Source organism: Bacillus rossius (assembly GCF_032445375.1).
Source record: "Bacillus rossius redtenbacheri isolate Brsri chromosome 9 unlocalized genomic scaffold, Brsri_v3 Brsri_v3_scf9_2, whole genome shotgun sequence".
Lineage (NCBI taxonomy): Eukaryota > Metazoa > Arthropoda > Insecta > Phasmatodea > Bacillidae > Bacillus > Bacillus rossius.
Genome location: NW_026962013.1, coordinates 17,723,827 through 17,742,499, shown reverse-complemented (window position 1 = coordinate 17,742,499; position 18,673 = coordinate 17,723,827). Strand labels below are relative to the sequence as shown.

General features: G+C 40.3%; 1 protein-coding gene and 1 pseudogene across 1 annotated transcript; both read left to right on the top strand.

Annotated features, from left to right (window-relative positions):
* The first annotated feature begins 1,614 nt into the window (after positions 1-1,614).
* LOC134543270 (serine/arginine repetitive matrix protein 1-like) lies at positions 1,615-5,413 on the top strand. The gene is made up of 2 exons (XM_063388181.1): positions 1,615-1,619; positions 3,604-5,413. Exons 1-2 carry the CDS (start codon positions 1,615-1,617, stop codon positions 5,411-5,413), a joined length of 1,815 nt encoding a protein of 604 aa, XP_063244251.1.
* LOC134543367 (U4 spliceosomal RNA) lies at positions 3,509-3,583 on the top strand (annotated as a pseudogene).
* Positions 5,414-18,673: the final 13,260 nt, after the last annotated feature.

Sequence of the window (18,673 nt, the reverse complement as noted above, 5' to 3'; positions counted from 1 at the left end):
AATACAGTGCAATGTAATTCTTACTTGGGTAGTCATTCATCTTGTTGCTTTCAAGAATCGAAACAATAATAAAAATTACCTTATTAACTTCACGTATTACGTTTTTTTTTTTTCATCTCGTGCCTTTTTTTTTGGTTGAATTTTTTTTTTTTTGCCTTCCAATAATGAAAAATGCAACTGAAAATACTCAGTAACCATCTGTTTACATTCATAGCAAACAAAAAAAATTACCACCTGGGAATTAATCTTTACCTACCGTACTTAAAAACCTAGTGGTGTCTGTCTGTTACTCTTTGGAGCAAAAACCACTGCTAAAATAAACTATAAAGAACATGGGACTTTAGCCATTTCCAAATGATTCACCGTTTCAGTATGGTGGCCGTTTTAATTGTTTGCAGTAAATTATTTACGTTCCTGAACGGGATTTTCAAGTAAGTACGGCCAAATTGGTCAAATCAAATTCGGAGACCACTTACACAATTAAAAATTAAAAATTTCCTGCGTTTTCTGCGTCGGTGACTTTACCCCGTGGCTGCTGCTGTCACCAGGGCTGTGTTTGACACTAAATCTAAGCGCAATGTCATGGTTTTGCGAGTTGCTGCTGGACTGCCTTACCATGGCCCATCTTCTCGTGATCCTAGTTCGCCGAAACGATACAAGACCTTGCAATGGTGAACAGGGGAATAATTACTTGTGAATCAACCTAATTCATTTTTTTTAATGACCCTATTGACGCCAACTCATTTTGTTTATGGTCTAAATAATTTGCTAAAAGTACCTGCCTGAATAAAATTCTTGTAGTTTTATTTTGACTATTGTCAGCAACCGCAAGCGACGGCTGGTAAGAGGTTCACGTTGAAGTCAGCAGCAATGGCTGGTAACGATTCAGCAATGCTGGGCGTGGTGTACAAAATATCTTTTTTAGGGCCACGATAAGACTTCAAATGTATCTCGAATGTTTTTGACATGAATTTCCGACAGGAATATGAATGTCTTTAATCTCGGGTTGGGTGTCACTTCGGTTGAAGATTCGACACTGCTTAAAACCCGTAAACTATAGAAGCTACAGATTTGAAGTAAGTATATCTTAGTAGAGCACACTTTGCTCGTGGTCGTAACGTATGACTCACCCAGAAAACATTTGCAGTGATGATGTAATGAGCGTTGGTGTGGAGAGTCGAATTGAAATCAATGAGAGCACTGTAACTTCGAAAGTAAAAGACCGATATGCGTCATTTAAACTTTAAGTTGCTCGTGAGTGAGCATTGGGTAGTGATAGTTGAGTGGGATAACTATAAATTTACTAACTTGGGTTATGGAGCCATTAATCGCCAATTGCCTAAGCGAAAACTTGTTATGTTGGAGAAAAGAAAGAAAACAAGCGAAATCGCCCGAGCAGAAGCAATTAAAAATGCAGAGAAGCGTCATAGGTATCGAATGAGGCAGAAAGTATCTGAGAGAAATGAGTCAGTGGGGCAAAGCGAGCCCCCGAACGAGGCGCGAAATTTGCGCTCGAGCGAGCCTCAGCCGTCCGCCTCGCGAGAAGCGACGGGGAATGCAGACAATTGTTTGGTGATGGACGTGGCTATGCTCTCTGGTGATTCTGATGTGGATATGGAGTCAGTTGAGCCAGTGGTTGTGAACGATGGGCCGAGTTTGTCGCGGTTAGGTGTCGCAATTTTTTTTGTGTCGCAATTTTTCTGGCGTGGCCGCCCGACCGTCAAGTAAGACGCTCATCGAATTCGCGTCAAAAAATAAAGCAACATCAATTTTGTTAAATTATTTTATGGTCTTCGTACACAAAATTCCCGTTCAGCGGGATGGAAATACATGAAATAAACCCCTGGCGATTGTGGTCCAAAATACAACCTACTCAGTTTTTTTTTCAAAGGTCGCAGAGAAACATATAATTCCTCAGTTTTTAATTCGTCCATTATGTATTCACTGGACTAAGTGCCTCATAAGCACTCATACTTCCCATGTACATTAAAAAAAAAACTGTAACTTGATTCTGAGACCACTTATCTCCGTTACTGCGAAATGAAACTTTTTATCTTTCGGTACAAACAACGAAACCGGAAAAAAAAACACTGCCAGCCACTTGTGCGCTGCTGAGGGTTTAGACCAGCACTGAGGTGGGTTTGGGGGGGGGGGGGGGTAACTCTGATTTATCAAGACTAAGACCTAGTTTTTTTTTAAGTAGTTTTGAGCCCGACCGCTAGGTAGTAGCTTATATTATATATTGCTAATATAGCTACATTAATTGTGAGAATAATGCATAATCTATTATCAGGCAAACAAACCGTGAAAATTAATTCACTTAATTTTTGTTTGCCACATACTTTGTGGTGTAACATACCAGAAGTTTTGCATGGGAACCCACAATTTTTTTGATATATCTGGCATATCAGCCTGTGCTTAAATTATATTTGGCATATGTCGTCACACTCGAATAGGAAATATCGAGGATTCGTCTGGCCTCATGGCAGAATTCAAAGTCATTGGTGTGCTCAAACCAAGTTTGCTCTCCCATTGGTTGATTTCTTAGCGAGAACATTTTCATCCTTGCTAACTGGCACCACCTGATTCGCTTACGTACTTGTCTCCTAGCTGGGCGTTGCTGGCTCACGGTCGTAGAGGGGCGTGTCCGAATATATGCGATCCAATCACGAACGCAGTGCGAGAGTGTGAGAGGTTTGCATTCCAACTTGCGACTTAAAATGAACGCTCGTACGTTTCCGCATCTCCTAGTCATCACTTTAATAACGTGCCTGCAATTTCACTGAGGCAATCGTACCCGCGAAGACTATGGCGCGCTCGGAATAGCCGGGCTTAGAAAGCCCCGACCACCCGAAACCTTAAACCGTGGTTCATTAAGTGGGCGCTCTCGTTCCTCGTGACTCCAAGCGGAGTTTTCGATTTCGCGTGTCTTCGCGACGGGCCCCATCCTTGATTATTTTGTGTACATCCGCACGTGTTTGGAGTCTGGTTAAAAGAAGTTTTCCAAAAATTTTACTTAATGAGCTGAGCAGTGAAATTGGACGTCTGTTTTCTGGTAGTTTCGGATTTTTGCCCGGTTTTGGTAGTGTGATGATTTTGGCTGTTTCTCCAGGGAGCTGGGGAAGTGCTGATACGAGAGCATAGCATTGAAAAGGTCTGTTATTGCTAGAGACCTGCAAAATTCGCGGATTCATTTCGTGATATGCTACAATTCAAATAATTATACCTTAGCGCTGCTTCTGCAATTGGTTCACCGTTAATCTGGAGTAATGAGGGCCAATTAGATACCCTCGCTCAAAGAAGTGTCGAATCACAGACACCCGGTCGAGACGACTCACAAGTCAGCAGCCAATGAACAGGTGGCATTTGCCCGAGTGTGTAGAGTGTGGTAGAGTCTATCCTGGAGGTCATTGAATCCGCAAATTTTGCAGGTCTCTATAGTTATTGCGCATAATGCATTAAATGGCAGATTTTTGACTAGTTGGTATGTAATTTTATCTTTAAATTTAGCTTTGCGCAGTGGCAATATCGTGACCAATGAAGTTTATCTGAGGTGCGATTATTGCTGGTTGAAAATTCGGCCGGCCCCATCCTTGGTGCGAGGGCGCTGTGGTCCCCGCCGCGCATCACGAGACGCCTCGAGAGGGCGTGGGACGAGCGAGGCGGCCACGCGGCCACGCGCCATCACGAGACGCCTCGAGAGGGCGTGGGACGAGCGAGGCGGCCACGCGGCCACGCGCCATCACGAGACGCCTCGAGAGGGCGTGGGACGAGCGAGGCGGCCACGCGGCCACGCGCCATCACGAGACGCCTCGAGAGGGCGTGGGACGAGCGAGGCGGCCACGCGGCCACGCGCCATCACGAGACGCCTCGAGAGGGCGTGGGACGAGCGAGGCGGCCACGCGGCCACGCGCCATCACGAGACGCCTCGAGAGGGCGTGGGACGAGCGAGGCGGCCACGCGGCCACGCGCCATCACGAGACGCCTCGAGAGGGCGTGGGACGAGCGAGGCGGCCACGCGGCCACGCGCCATCACGAGACGCCTCGAGAGGGCGTGGGACGAGCGAGGCGGCCACGCGGCCACGCGCCATCACGAGACGCCTCGAGAGGGCGTGGGACGAGCGAGGCGGCCACGCGGCCACACGCCATCACGAGACGCCTCGAGAGGGCGTGGGACGAGCGAGGCGGCCACGCGGCCACGCGCCATCACGAGACGCCTCGAGAGGGCGTGGGACGAGCGAGGCGGCCACGCGGCCACGCGCCATCACGAGACGCCTCGAGAGGGCGTGGGACGAGCGAGGCGGCCACGCGGCCACGCGCCATCACGAGACGCCTCGAGAGGGCGTGGGACGAGCGAGGCGGCCACGCGGCCACGCGCCATCACGAGACGCCTCGAGAGGGCGTGGGACGAGCGAGGCGGCCACGCGGCCACGCGCCATCACGAGACGCCTCGAGAGGGCGTGGGACGAGCGAGGCGGCCACGCGGCCACGCGCCATCACGAGACGCCTCGAGAGGGCGTGGGACGAGCGAGGCGGCCACGCGGCCACGCGCCATCACGAGACGCCTCGAGAGGGCGTGGGACGAGCGAGGCGGCCACGCGGCCACACGCCATCACGAGACGCCTCGAGAGGGCGTGGGACGAGCGAGGCGGCCACGCGGCCACACGCCATCACGAGACGCCTCGAGAGGGCGTGGGACGAGCGAGGCGGCCACGCGGCCACGCGCCATCACGAGACGCCTCGAGAGGGCGTGGGACGAGCGAGGCGGCCACGCGGCCACGCGCCATCACGAGACGCCTCGAGAGGGCGTGGGACGAGCGAGGCGGCCACGCGGCCACACGCCATCACGAGACGCCTCGAGAGGGCGTGGGACGAGCGAGGCGGCCACGCGGCCACACGCCATCACGAGACGCCTCGAGAGGGCGTGGGACGAGCGAGGCGGCCACGCGGCCACACGCCATCACGAGACGCCTCGAGAGGGCGTGGGACGAGCGAGGCGGCCACGCGGCCACACGCCATCACGAGACGCCTCGAGAGGGCGTGGGACGAGCGAGGCGGCCACGCGGCCACACGCCATCACGAGACGCCTCGAGAGGGCGTGGGACGAGCGAGGCGGCCACGCGGCCACGCGCCATCACGAGACGCCTCGAGAGGGCGTGGGACGAGCGAGGCGGCCACGCGGCCACGCGCCATCACGAGACGCCTCGAGAGGGCGTGGGACGAGCGAGGCGGCCACGCGGCCACACGCCATCACGAGACGCCTCGAGAGGGCGTGGGACGAGCGAGGCGGCCACGCGGCCACACGCCATCACGAGACGCCTCGAGAGGGCGTGGGACGAGCGAGGCGGCCACGCGGCCACGCGGCCACACGCGCGGCGAGACGGAACCAGCGGGGGGCGCGACTCGTGACTGAATAGGCGGGAGAAGGCAAAAAAAAAATGGTTGTCTGTAAAGTCGGTTTACGGACGATAGTTTAACGTGACAACGTCACAACAAAACATTGATGAAATGATTGCATACTTTTATCAATAAAATTGAATCATTTTTATTTCAATAATAAAAGAATAAATACTTGAAATTATACTAGTAATCAGATTTTTAAAATGCAAGAATAATTAACCTTTATTGCCGAAATTGTTGTTGTAATAAGCAATGAAAACCACATTAACTTTTTACTTCACTTTATAAACAGTCGACGAAACAGTTCACGAGTAGATGACTTGTAATTAATTTTAAAAACTGGCATTTAGCTATAAAGTTTAAATATAATTATGAACAAGTTTTCATATAAATAAACTGTAATCAAATATCTATCACCAATTATATGAATCACCATAATTTTTTAGTCAATTGTAACATAACCTATTATTACTGCACTCGCCGACAGCGTAACGGGACACGGCGTAACGGAACAATGAGCGTAACGGGACACCACGTAACGGGACACTTTTTCGTGCGTGCAGCCGGCGTTCATTGATTTATTAGACGTTGTCACGTCAAAAACTTTGCGGTTGAGAAATTCTAACATCAAAAATTAGGTTTTAAATATAAATATAACATAGACATTTCTTAAACATTATGACTTGAATAAAAAAGAATTTTACAGACAATAATTAGTTCAGAATTTATACACTTGATCACGCCGGAAGAGTGGCCAGATAATTTCAGATATATTACCCATATTGACATTAACGAACCCTGGGTACATTTTCCACCATTACCCGACCTCAGGAACACGCTAAATTAAAAGGAATATATTTTTGAAATTTTCGTAAATTAGGGGCATAACCCATCGCCCTCCGAGGGGAAGAAAGTCAAACCCCGTGCACATTTTCCACTATAAACCGACCTCGGAAAGAATATATTTTTAAAATGTTCGAAATTTAGGGACATTACACCCCCATCCTCTCCGAGGGGGAGAAAATCGAAGCCCGAGCATATTTTCCACCATATCAAGTTCTCTGAAAAAACTCTAACTTAAAAAGAATATAGGCTACTAGTAAAATTTTCAAAATTAAAACAAAAATGAATCTTTAACTTAGGCTCTCGTGGCCAGTCACTAACTTCTTCTTGACTGCTGGATTGAGGCCACGTCCTTGTAAATGAAGAGACCGATGTTTCAGCACGCTTTGTTGCAGCCATCTTTGATGGAAATTAACAAGTAAAGGCCCGGTGTTCTTTACGGCTATTTACAGCTGAACAGTGATTGGTATCTGTGTGCGGCCATGATTTTAGGGTGTTCTGGGTTAATCGGAGTGTACCCAAAAGCCAAGAAGTAGTTACAAAAAAAATTTAAAAAAAAAATTATAACACTAAAATTACAAAGTCAAGTAATTTAAAATTACGAATTTCATCCAAAAATTTTAACAGTGTGATAGCTTAAACTTTGGCAAGGTGTTCACAGATTAAAAAAAAATTTCTTCGACAGCAATTCTGTATGCGAGATATTTAAAGGCAGCGAACAGGTTCGCAAATGATATTCAATCCATTCCTCGACGACCTTGAGAAACCAATAAAACTTGAGTCGTTACGAGAAAAAAAAAAAGCACACAATTTTTGCAAGCTTCGCATTTGTAAATGCAGTTAACTTCTCCAGTTCTCTGTAGGTGTTGTGATATATTTTACTCTCAGTAGGTAATTACTCATTTATGTTGTTCTATGCAAAGTGGGCATTAACAATTTTTACAGCTGCAGGACTACATACATTTAATTTAAGTTAACCTCAGCCATTTATAAATAAATTATAATGAAAAATCTTGTTATGCAAAATAGCGACGAAGAATGACATGGTTCTCGTGTATTTTATTTTGGTTTCTGTCATTTTGACGAAGCAAATTAGACTGCAAGGAGTTTAAATCATCTGTGCTGTACTATATTTCGTTATTTTAGTTGATGTGTTAGGCAACACAAAATTCCCTTTAAATTTATATGGCAATAGCTAAATTAATAGTATGGCGAAGCAAAAAAACTCAATGGGCAAAAATAACTCATATTTTATCATGCTCGTGCAACTTAGTTTAGTTTTGAGAAAAATAAAATTTTATAAATAACTATTATATTTCCCGTTCTCATAGTACTCACCAAGCAAATTACTGATTTTTATAAGGGTGATGTACACTACAGGCGTCCATGCGTACTATTCAGTATTACCCAGTACAGCATTTTTAATGCTATTATTTTTATATAATGTAATTTATTCACTTATTTTACTGTATAAGTACTGCAATGTTTTATGCGATACCTGTTTCACTAAATGGGGAGAGGTAGAGGTAGCGGAGGGAAGAAGAAGAAGAAGAAGAGGAGTAAAAAAAGGAGGAAAAAGATGTAGAAGAAAAAAAGAGGTAGAAAAAGGAGGGAGGAGGAATAGAGGTAGAAAAAAGGAGGGAGGAGGAATAGAGGTAGAAAAAAAGATGGAGTAGAAAAAAAGGTAGAAAAAAAGGATGGAGGAGAAAAAAAGGTAGAAGAAAAAGAGTTAGAAAAAAGGAGGGAGGAGAAAAAAGGTATAAAAAAGGGAAGTGGACAAAAAGGGAAGAAGAAAATAAAAGTAGGACAAAAGGACTTCAATAAACGAAAAGGACTTCAAACAAAACATAAAAGAACTTTGAAAAAACAAAAAGGACTTTGGAATAACAAAAAAGACTTCGAAAAACAAAAAGGACTTCGAAAAAATGGACTTCGAAAGAAAGGACTTAAAAAAAGACTTGAAAAAAACACCTTGAGAAAAAAAGGACAATGATATAATTACTTTAAAAAAAGACATTAAAAACGATTTAAAAAGGACTTTAAAAATTACTTTGAAAAAAAAAGATTTTAAAAAGACTGAAAAAAAGAAATAATATTGAAAATTAATGCTTTGAAAAAAATAACTTTGAAAATAAATGCTTAAAAAAATTACTTTGCAAAAAGAACTTTGAAAAAAGGACTTTGAAAAAGGTCTTTGAAAAAAGTACGTTTAAAAAAGGACTTTGAAAAAGAGGACCTTAAAAAAAGACTTTACTAAAGGGTTTTGAAAAAAAATACATTGAAAAAAAAAGGACTTTGAAAAAATGACCTTAAATAAGGGACTTTGAACAAACTTTAAATTAAAGGACTTAAAAAAAGGGACTTTGAAAAAAAAAAGGAATTTGAAGAAAATAAATTTGAAAAATAAGAATTTAAAAAACAGGAAATTTGAAAAAGAGGCTTTGCAAAAAAACTTTGAAAAAATAATAATTAGTAAAAAAGGCAATTTAAAAAAAATGACTGTGAAAAAAGGATTTTAAAAGAAGAACTTTGATAAAAGGATTAAAAAAAGGACTGTGATAAAAGGATTAAAAAAGGACTTTGACATAAAGTTCTTTGAAAAAGATGACTTTAAAAAAGGACTTTGAAAAAAAAGTTTTTAAAAAAGTACTTTGAAAAAAAGTACTTTGAAAAACAGACTTTGTAAATAAGACTTTATAAAGTACTTAAAATGAATTGAAAAAATGGACTTTAATAAAAGGAAATTGGAAAAAAAGGAACTAAAAAAGTATTTTGAAAAAAAAACGGACTTTGAAAAAAGGTCTTAAAAAGCCAAAAAAAAGGATTAAAAAAGGACTTAGAAAAAAGAACTTGAAAAATGACCTTGAAAAATGACCTTGAAAAATAGGACCTTGGAAAAAGGACCTTAAAAAGAACCTTATAAAATGATCTTTAAAAGGACCTTGAAAAAAGGTCATTGAAAAAATGACCATGATAAATGACCCTGAAAAAAGGACCTTGGAAAAAGGACCTTAAAAAAGAACCTTAAAAAAGGACCTTGAATAAAAAGGACCTCGAAAAAAGGACCTTAAAAAAGGATCTTAAAAAAAGATTAAAAGATGACTTTGAAAATAGGATTTGAAAAAAGGACTTTGAATAAATGACTTTAATAAAGGACTTTGAAAAAAGGACTTTAATAAAGGACTTTGAAATAACGGATTAAATAAGGCGCGTTGAAAAAAACACTTTAAAAAAGGACATTCAATCAAAAGGACTTTGAAACTAAAGGACGTTGAAAAAAGAACTTTGAAACAAAAGACTTTGAAAAAACAATTTTTTGAAGAAAAAAAACTTTAAAAAAGACTTCTAAAAAAAAGGAGTAATAGTTGGAAGAAGTGCAAGCAGATTGACAAGGACAAGATCAATACCAGAAATAAGAGCAAGGTTAGGTTAGGTTAGGTTAGGTTAGGGTAGGGTAGGTTAGGTTAGGTTAGTTGGGCAGTGCGTAGAAATTAATTGCGTAAATTCCATTTTCGAAAATTAAAAAAAAAAACTGTAGATGTTAAATTTACCTACGGCAGGTAGATTTCGTAGTTCGTATTTATTTTATAACATTCTGAAAACCTCTTGATATCTAGAAACTTCTTTCACGTTATGGAATATTTATGTTTAAATGTACTTCTAAGTGTTCATATATTTCTAAAGGATCTATGAAACCTTTTTCGAATATTTTATGCAGTTAAAAATGTTTTAATTTTTTTTCCATGCATTCGGCATTTTCTTAAAATTTTTAGAATGTTCTCAACAAGAACGAAATTGGCCTGACTTTGAAACTCGCAAGCCTAGCCAGTTCGGAAGCAGATCATTAAACTGTTCATGTCCCTAGTACCCACGTCATTTTAAACACTAGGCAGAGCGCTCCAGAATCCACTACAAGTTTTGAAGCCATAAATTAGAAATCTCGAGAAATATAATAAATATATTTTTGAACTGCCAAACGTTTATACATACGAAGTTTGTTTTGACTATAGTTTTGGGGTCTAAGGACCATGAAACGAAGAAACTAGGTAGGATTTTTTTCGGAAGCCTTGCCATGGTAATAACTGTAATATGTAGTCTTTCTTCGAAATATAACCAAAATAGGAATGTTTGTGATCGAAAATCTGTCTTGAGAAATTTGCTTTTCGTCGAGGTCCATCATTAAAAAATCCAAAATAATATAAAACCACAAGTATTATTTATTATTTTTCCCTGTCGCCTCACTGTGCGATTGCAAGACAGTGGTATTCTTAGGCTGGTTTTGATGCCTCTGAAAATTTTTTTCTAGGTTTTCAAAAAACAAACAATCAGACTGTTGTTTCTGTGAGGATGCCCAAAAGAAAGATAACAACCGCATCCTCTCTGATACAGCCCAAACAATACTTTCCGGTGAATTCTCTTTGTGGCCAAAGCGGAAGAAGATTCCGATGATGTCTCACGTCCTGGATACGTCTGTGAAACCACAGCGAGTTCATCAGACCAAACAAGCGCCTGTGCTTCAGGGCCGATCCAGGATTAGTGAAGGAGGGAGTCCAGTACGACCATTATGTCATTTTTAATGAGTATGTTTTTTTTTTATGATTTAATTTCAAAAGAAACCCGATCGTCATGCTGTAATTTCAATGAAAAGTAGACTTTCAGAACTCTAACATTTATAGATGTAATTTTAAGTAATGATTTTGCTTTGGGAAAATAAATTTTATCGTATTATATTTTGGTTTTTTGTTTGATTTTTTTAAATGCTTTGTTATCAAGTCAATTGCTTGATGTTTTCGTTAAATTCAAGTCATAAGTACACAAATATATTAAGGTTATTAAATGCATGAAATACACATGTCGAGTGTGAATGAAAGACATGCTCACATTAACACGTTTGCCAACCTCTGTTAAATATAAACTACTTGGAAACACAAATCTGTGGCATCTGTGCATGAGGCATGTCTGGGTTTAACTGGGAGGGCATAAGTAAATTTCATTGACCAAATATTCGAGACGTTCAGAATATTTTGCCCCCATCTTCTCTTTCGTTCTCTCACTTTCCCTCTCTTCTTTTTTCTCTTTCTCTCTCTATTTTCCTGTCTCCCACTCTCTCTTTCTCATTCTTTCTCTATTTCCCTCTCTTTTCCCCTTATTGTATTTGTGAAACAAAATAACTTGGAATATTGTTGGAAATAACCCCTACCTCCATTTGATACCGAACCATTAAATTATGCTGGCGAAACCAAATGGTATTCGCTTATTGCAAGATAATAATTTTTAAATATGAGAGCCATTTTTGTACATTTTAGCGTCCCAGCAAGCTCTACTATTGCGCAATCGCCCAGAAAATCCGCTACAGTTTCTCTCCCCCCCCCCCCTCCCCTCCTTCACTATAACTTACCCGGACTGGAATCGGTACCACGGATTCTCCAAATGTGGACATATTTGTAACTTAAAACGTGCCTTATTTAGCAGTGATATTACCTTATTTGAAAAAATTCTTATTTGGCGGATACTTAAACCTATAACGTGCTTTAGATATAATAACATGCCTTTTACACTATACATAAGCTGCTACAAATTGGGAGCCTTTAAGAAAAACGAACGCCAATTTAGCAACAATTTGCATTCATGAATGCTTAATATTACTGGAGTTGTGCGCGCTTCACTTATTCAATATTGGAGTTGTAAACGTAATTTCCGACGCAAAACGTGATAGTTAAAGCGTATCCGTCAGATATATTACGCTTGCATCGAACGAGGTGGCGTAGTGATCAAGACACTTGAACTCGCATTATAGATTATCCAGGTTTCAACTCTGATCCGGACATCCCGGTTTTTCATTTTCGTTTTCGTTTCGTAAATTTCGAAGAAAGATGAACTATTGTAGCCGTTACCATGGTGCGCCTTCCGGATTTTTTATTTAGTTTATCGTTTCATTTTCCATAGACCCCAAAACAATTGTCAACTCAAAAGTTTTTATGTATATTTATAGCTATATGTTACATTTTTTTGGCCACGATAACTGCTGTAAATTTTCAAAAATCCCTTTCAAACTGTTACATAAAATATAGTAATGGAAAATCTCCGTAAAGTTCGTCAACGGGCATAATTCCTCCAAAGAGGTCGAAATTGGGAAGAAATTATGAAAAAACCGAAAAATCACTCTAATTCCCAAAAAAAATCGCATCCGATTGAAAGTATTATAACTCTTAGGAGTAACACCAACATTTTTGTCTAAATGCATTTTAGATACGACCAACCATATCTGCAAGGGGTGGAAAAAACAAAGGTTGGAGGAAAAAAATATTCATAACTCCCTTAGTAGGCTTACCATTAAATCCCGTAATATTGTTTGTAAATAGTATAATGTGTAAAAAAAGGGTTGAACATCTTAGAGTCATAACTCGAATCCGTTCGAATTGTTTGTAAATTGTATAATTTTTATCTCAAACTTATGTCTGAAACAAATTGTGATAAAACGAACTATTGCAACAAAGGAAATAAAAACAGGGTTATAATTGTCAAAAAAATTATAATTTCGTAACACGTACACTATTTAATCCGTTTTAATTTATTGTAAAATTTTCAAATATTCTCTTAAACTCTTGTCCGAAATAATTTTTTACACGACCAAAATTATAGCCAAGAGTGGAAAAAACAAGGGCTGAAGAACAAAAAAAAGTTAATAACTCCCTTAGCAGGCACACTATTAAATCCATTCGGATTGATTATAAACCTTAAAAATAGTATCAAAAACATTTGTCTAATCATTATTTGATACAACTAACCATTGCTGCAAAGGGTGGAATAAACAGAGGTAAAGAAACAAAAAAATCATAACTTCCTTATTAGATACACTATAAAATCCATAACCATTAATTGTAAATTAAAAAAAAAATTCTAAATATTTGGTTTGAAATAATTGTGATATGTCGAACCATACTGCAAGAGGTTGAAAAGACCAAGGGTTGGAATAAAAACAATAAAACGTCCGTACCATATACACTATTGAATTCAGTTTCTATTAATTTTAACTTCATAAATTCGGTCTAAAACTGTTATATGAAGCATATTTTTTTACGTAATGAACTATTATTGCAAGGAGTGGAAATAACAAGGACTGAAAGACATAAAAAATCATCACTTTTTTTAGTAAGTTTACTATCAAATCCGTTATAATTTATTGTAAAAACCCTAAACATTATCCACAACCTTTCGCTGAAATTTGTTTTTGATTACAGTAAAAACAGGGAAAGGCGGGGGTGTGATTAAAAAAAAGGTCATACTTCCTTTTTTTGAAATTGGTTCGCATTTATTTTGAACCAAATACAATTTTATACGCCCACGTATTAGTGCAAGAGATAAAAATTAGTTTTTTAAGGTCAAACAAATTCACTACTACCTTAGTAGGCATAATATCCAAAATTGTTCTAAGCTATTCAATGCCGAATTCATTGATTTAAAAACATTTGAAACATTTTCGCTGCATGGAATATGAGAAAATTTTTGATCTATCATTTTGGTTAATCGGATATTAGAGAACATGTATAGGATGTTATGTATATTAAGTTTTTTAAATGTTTCAGAATTTTATAGAATTTCCAGAATAAGTACATACGTACTTCAAAATCTACCTACGCCTGTAAGGCTGTGCCGATATTTTTTTTTCTGATTGTCCGAAATCACTTGGATGTTTCCTTACAGGGATATTCCCTGGAATGTAGCGTTGTGATACCATCTCTTAATGTCCTTGTTGCCTACGAGACGTAAAAAACACAATAAAATAAAACTGCATGGTGATTAAGTACAATAACTTATTTACTTTTTCAAAACTAAATTGCATCATATTTACATTTGAAAGCGTTGTACAGTAAGAATCTCGTAATAGAAATTTATTTTCTGTAAGCAAGACTTAGTTAGATGTTTATGTTAAGAACACTTAAAAATAAAAACTGATTCTGAAAGTGTTAACGCCACGGGGAAAAGGAGGGAACGGGGTGAGAAATTATCTGCAGTGGTGGTTGCGAAACCATATAAATAAATAAATCTGCTAAACCGTTATAAAATGAGCCTGACAGCGCTACAACTCTCGCAGTCACAAGCGTTGAATACAAATGCTCGTTTAAAGCAGCCAGAGGAGGAAAGAGTGCGCATAGCGACACAGCTGGTTTCTAAGAACGAGAACGTCTTGCGTTATAAACGCAAGACCTGCCGACGACATCGGACTAGCTACAGGCGGTCGGTGGTAGAGCTTTCCCGTCGCTCAGAAAGAGTGGACTAGTCATCCGCATCTGACTGCACGGACGCGACAACCTTCTTCTGTTTCTCTCTCTCTCTCTCTTTCTCTCACGACCACCCAACTCACTCGACTGTGTTCGTCCTGCGAATGTCATAAGAGCTCGGGCCCATGCATCGTAGGGACCGGAAAAATTCGCGGATTGAATGACCTCTAGGATAGCCTCCATTATCCTCTGCACTTCCCAAGTTAAACACGCGTGTTCATTGGTTACTAAATTGTGAGTCGTCTCCACTAGGTAGCTTGTGATTCGACGCTTCTTTGGTCGATAGTCTCTCATTGGCCCAGAGAGCTACAAAACCGTGAGCCAATAGCAGAACCAGCAGAACTATACACATGTTTGAATTTCAGCCTATCACGAAATGAATCCGCGAATTTTTCCGGTCTCTATGCATAGGAACGAGGTGCTAAGCCTTCCCGAAGAACATCTCTCGGTCGTGAGGCTTGTTCTCATACAAACGTGCAACCAGTATATCCTCACGTGGGATAAAGTAGGTCCTAGACGGTCAGTCATTTTCACCAGAATCGATTGACGTGCCCTTCAATCAATTCTATAAACACTGCCCATATTGATAAAAAATTCGTTAGTGATATAAAGTGTCTCTTTGGCTTTGTGAACATTGGTTCGCTTCCTTCGCCACAGATGGCAGCACCGTAGTTACATATCTCCGTTCCATGCGACTCCCGTTCCATTCACGAAATTTCTTCTACCAAATGCAGTATACCGAGAGCTAAGAAGTTACAAATAAAAAAAATCTAAAAACTTTTTACTTGACCTTGACTATAAAAGTGATTTGATTCTTAATTTGGACAAACACCATTGCTAGGGGCAGGCATTTTTCGCGAATAAATCTGAACGCCTATTACACTGCAACAAGTTATACTCACACCAGCGGTTTCTACCTTGTGTTTGGCGGACGTCTGCGAGGTAAGTCGTTGCCTTATTTGACCGAGCCAATCAGGACGTGTTTGCTTCCGCACTGACTCGCTGTGATTGGTGTTGTAACAATCGATATTGGCCTGAAAGAAACTCACCCATTCACGAGACACATACGATGCTACGGTGTTTTAACTTTCAGCTGGTCTCGGAATCTTTTCGCGAAATATGCATGGCCCTAACCATTGCTAATTTGCACTTTATGTCATAAAGAAAACCCGAACAACGGACAAAGAAAAATGAATACAATTTCTTACAGGGAATTCTCTGTGCTATCAATACATTTAACATTTGACACGGTCTGATTTTGGCTTGTTTTCTGCAGGTAAGTGTACTTATTCATCTTTCTGTGTCCATTCTTGGGGTTTTCTCTATGGCATACAATGCAAACTAGCAATCGCATATTTCCAAAGTAGTGATTTAAATCAATCTTCCCGCTGCAAGAATCATTCAAATAACTTACTGTAAATGTGATCTGCACGTGTCACATAATTTGTAAGATTTCCAATGAATTCTATTAACATTTCAAAACTCAACCAAGGCCCACTTGTAGCTATGGCCCCGGGTACTTCTACTCTCTCACCCCCCCCCCCCCCAACTAACCCTTGCGCCAATTACCTTTGACGGCTTTGGGTGTTGTTTTAACAAGCAATGACTGATCTGGGCACATCACCTTCTGAATGACGTACCAACTACCTCCCCCCTACAATTTTTTTTAAATTTTATTTCTTTTCTTTTTTTACACTTTGACTATAATTCACTAAATTAAACAGGAAATTTAGCACTCACAGGTGTGAGTGCATCTAGTCACTTAAATCCACGTGCGGTATTTTGACTCATGTAAACATTATAAAAATTGTAACATTTGGTAAATAAATATATAATTACTTAAGTAGTCTTGCATTAGTTTTCATCATTTTTAAAGTTAATAAGAGCAATTAATTTAAATGAAAGATAAAGTAAAAAATTTGTTCCAGAAAAATCTATGTATAAAAAATTAAAAATTAATTTTTCAAGTAAAAAGTAGAAGTAAATAAGTTACAAAATATAAAAACTTACTTAAATATTAAGGAAATCTCTTGTACAGTTAGATTATCCAGCGATTTTTTTTCTATTTGAAGATTTTTTCTGTTTATGTTTTTCAGGAAGATTAACTACAACTTTTGGAAGCAAAAATTCTAAAGATCTCCGTGAAATTGTTTTATGAAACAGAGGAACATGCAAATGTCCCTCCCTGCGCCCTGGGCACGCACGCAGGATGCGACGGCGACTGTGTCACGTGACCGCGGCAATCGCGACCTGCAGGAAGCGATAGTGGGCGCGGGCCAATTTGAAACTGCGCACGGACCTTCGGGCGCGAGATAAGCCCGTGGCGGGCGAGAGGCGAGCAGACTGCCCAAGCGGGCTTGAAATGCCATCTGCTCTACAGGAGCTTCTATTTTACTTTCGTCACGGCTCAAAGAAACACCACATTGGCAAATGCATACAGCAGCCAGATCAATGCAGATGTTGTGAATTTTTTTCCTTCCGATTCCATTAGATTTTATCTTTCAAGTTATCTAGAATTCAATGGAGGTAGGCGCTTTGGGGGCATTAATGTAAATTGTTTTTATTCTTATAAATGATCAGAACCTCCAAATTGTATATGTTCTTGTTGGAATTATTAATTTTATTTTTCTTAAGTAACTAGAATTTAAATTGTTGTTCCTAACCGGGAATAAAGAATTCACAAATTTGTTGTTTGTTTTTTTCCCGTGTTAGCTCGCTGTCACCCACTCATTGGGGGATGTCTTGTGAGACGTTCCGTCGAAGTAGCCCGCGATTCCATACTGATTTGGTCGAGCGTTTTTCATTGACCCAAATGAGTTGTCAGCCAACAGCAGAGGCAGCAGTAAAGTACAACTCTTTTTTTTTTTCTTTTTTTAGCGTAACGTGAAATGAATACGTGAATTTTTTCCGGTCTCTATCTGCGGGACATTAGGATACATTAGGAAGGGGTAACGTCGTAGATGTGGATTTCCCGGTGCCGTCAGATTTTAATTTGTTATGTTTTATCCACAGTTCGGACTCTGGACAAGGTCTTCGGTTCGTTCCCGGGTTGGGGCCTGCGTCTGGAACGAGGAAGCGACTGTTGCAGCAGTTCTAACACCTGACGTTCTTCACATCGGGAAACGTTCGGGATATGGCCGGTGTCACTGTATGCGTTTCTGGCGCTGCGCTTAAACTTCCGCGGCGTTTTTTTTTTTTTTTTGCTGGATATTCTTTCGGCAGCTGATCTTTCTCAAAGTGCACCGAGTAGAAACTGACACCTGCTCAAGTTCGTTCAACAGTATAGGGTGACACACCGGCCTTGCGCTTCAGCGAGTCTTTGAAGGCTCCTACGCCAGTTCTTTTTATTGTTATTCCGGTGATTTGGGGGGGGGGGGGGGGAGAATCGGAAGTTGTCGTAACCTCTTGCCGGAGATGGCGTGCGAGCGGTAAGGTGGGATATGGGAAGCCTAAGCTCTGTCCCTGCCCGAACACGCCCGAATATTCACCTTCGGCCAACCTCGGGTTTATTTATATATATATTTATATTTCTCTGTTTATTTTAATGTGGCTATACTAACCTAACTAACCGTCCATAGTGTTTTAAAGTGTTTTAATGTAGCTAACCTAACCGACCTTTTTTAATATTTGAATTCATTTTTCCTGCGCAAAAATAAAACAAATCCCGAGGTTGGCCGAAGGTGAATATTCGGGCAGGGACTGAGCTTGATGTACATCTTAGGTTTCCCGGTGGGATATATAGGTTTAGTCCCGTTCTACAACGATACGGATACGGAGACGGATGACGTAAACGGTCACGTATCTCGCGCAACAGAGTTTCCACAATAGCACGCAGTCGGAGAACGGACCCGTACTGATTAAGTTCTTTAAAATGATTCATGGAATTGGCTAATTTCGATTTAATGCAGTTTATTTGGACATAATGCCATTGCAGTTTTGCACTGTCCGCCATGGGAAATTTTAGAAAATCAAAAATAAATAAAACTATGAAGATACAATAAATTCACAGAAAACGAAACGGAATCAGCTGATGTCGGACAAACGGAACCAACGATGAAACTAAACAAGTATTATGGACACCACAAAGACGTCAGCGCGGACAAAAAAAATGTTCAGCATATAAATAGCATACAGCACAAGAATTCCGT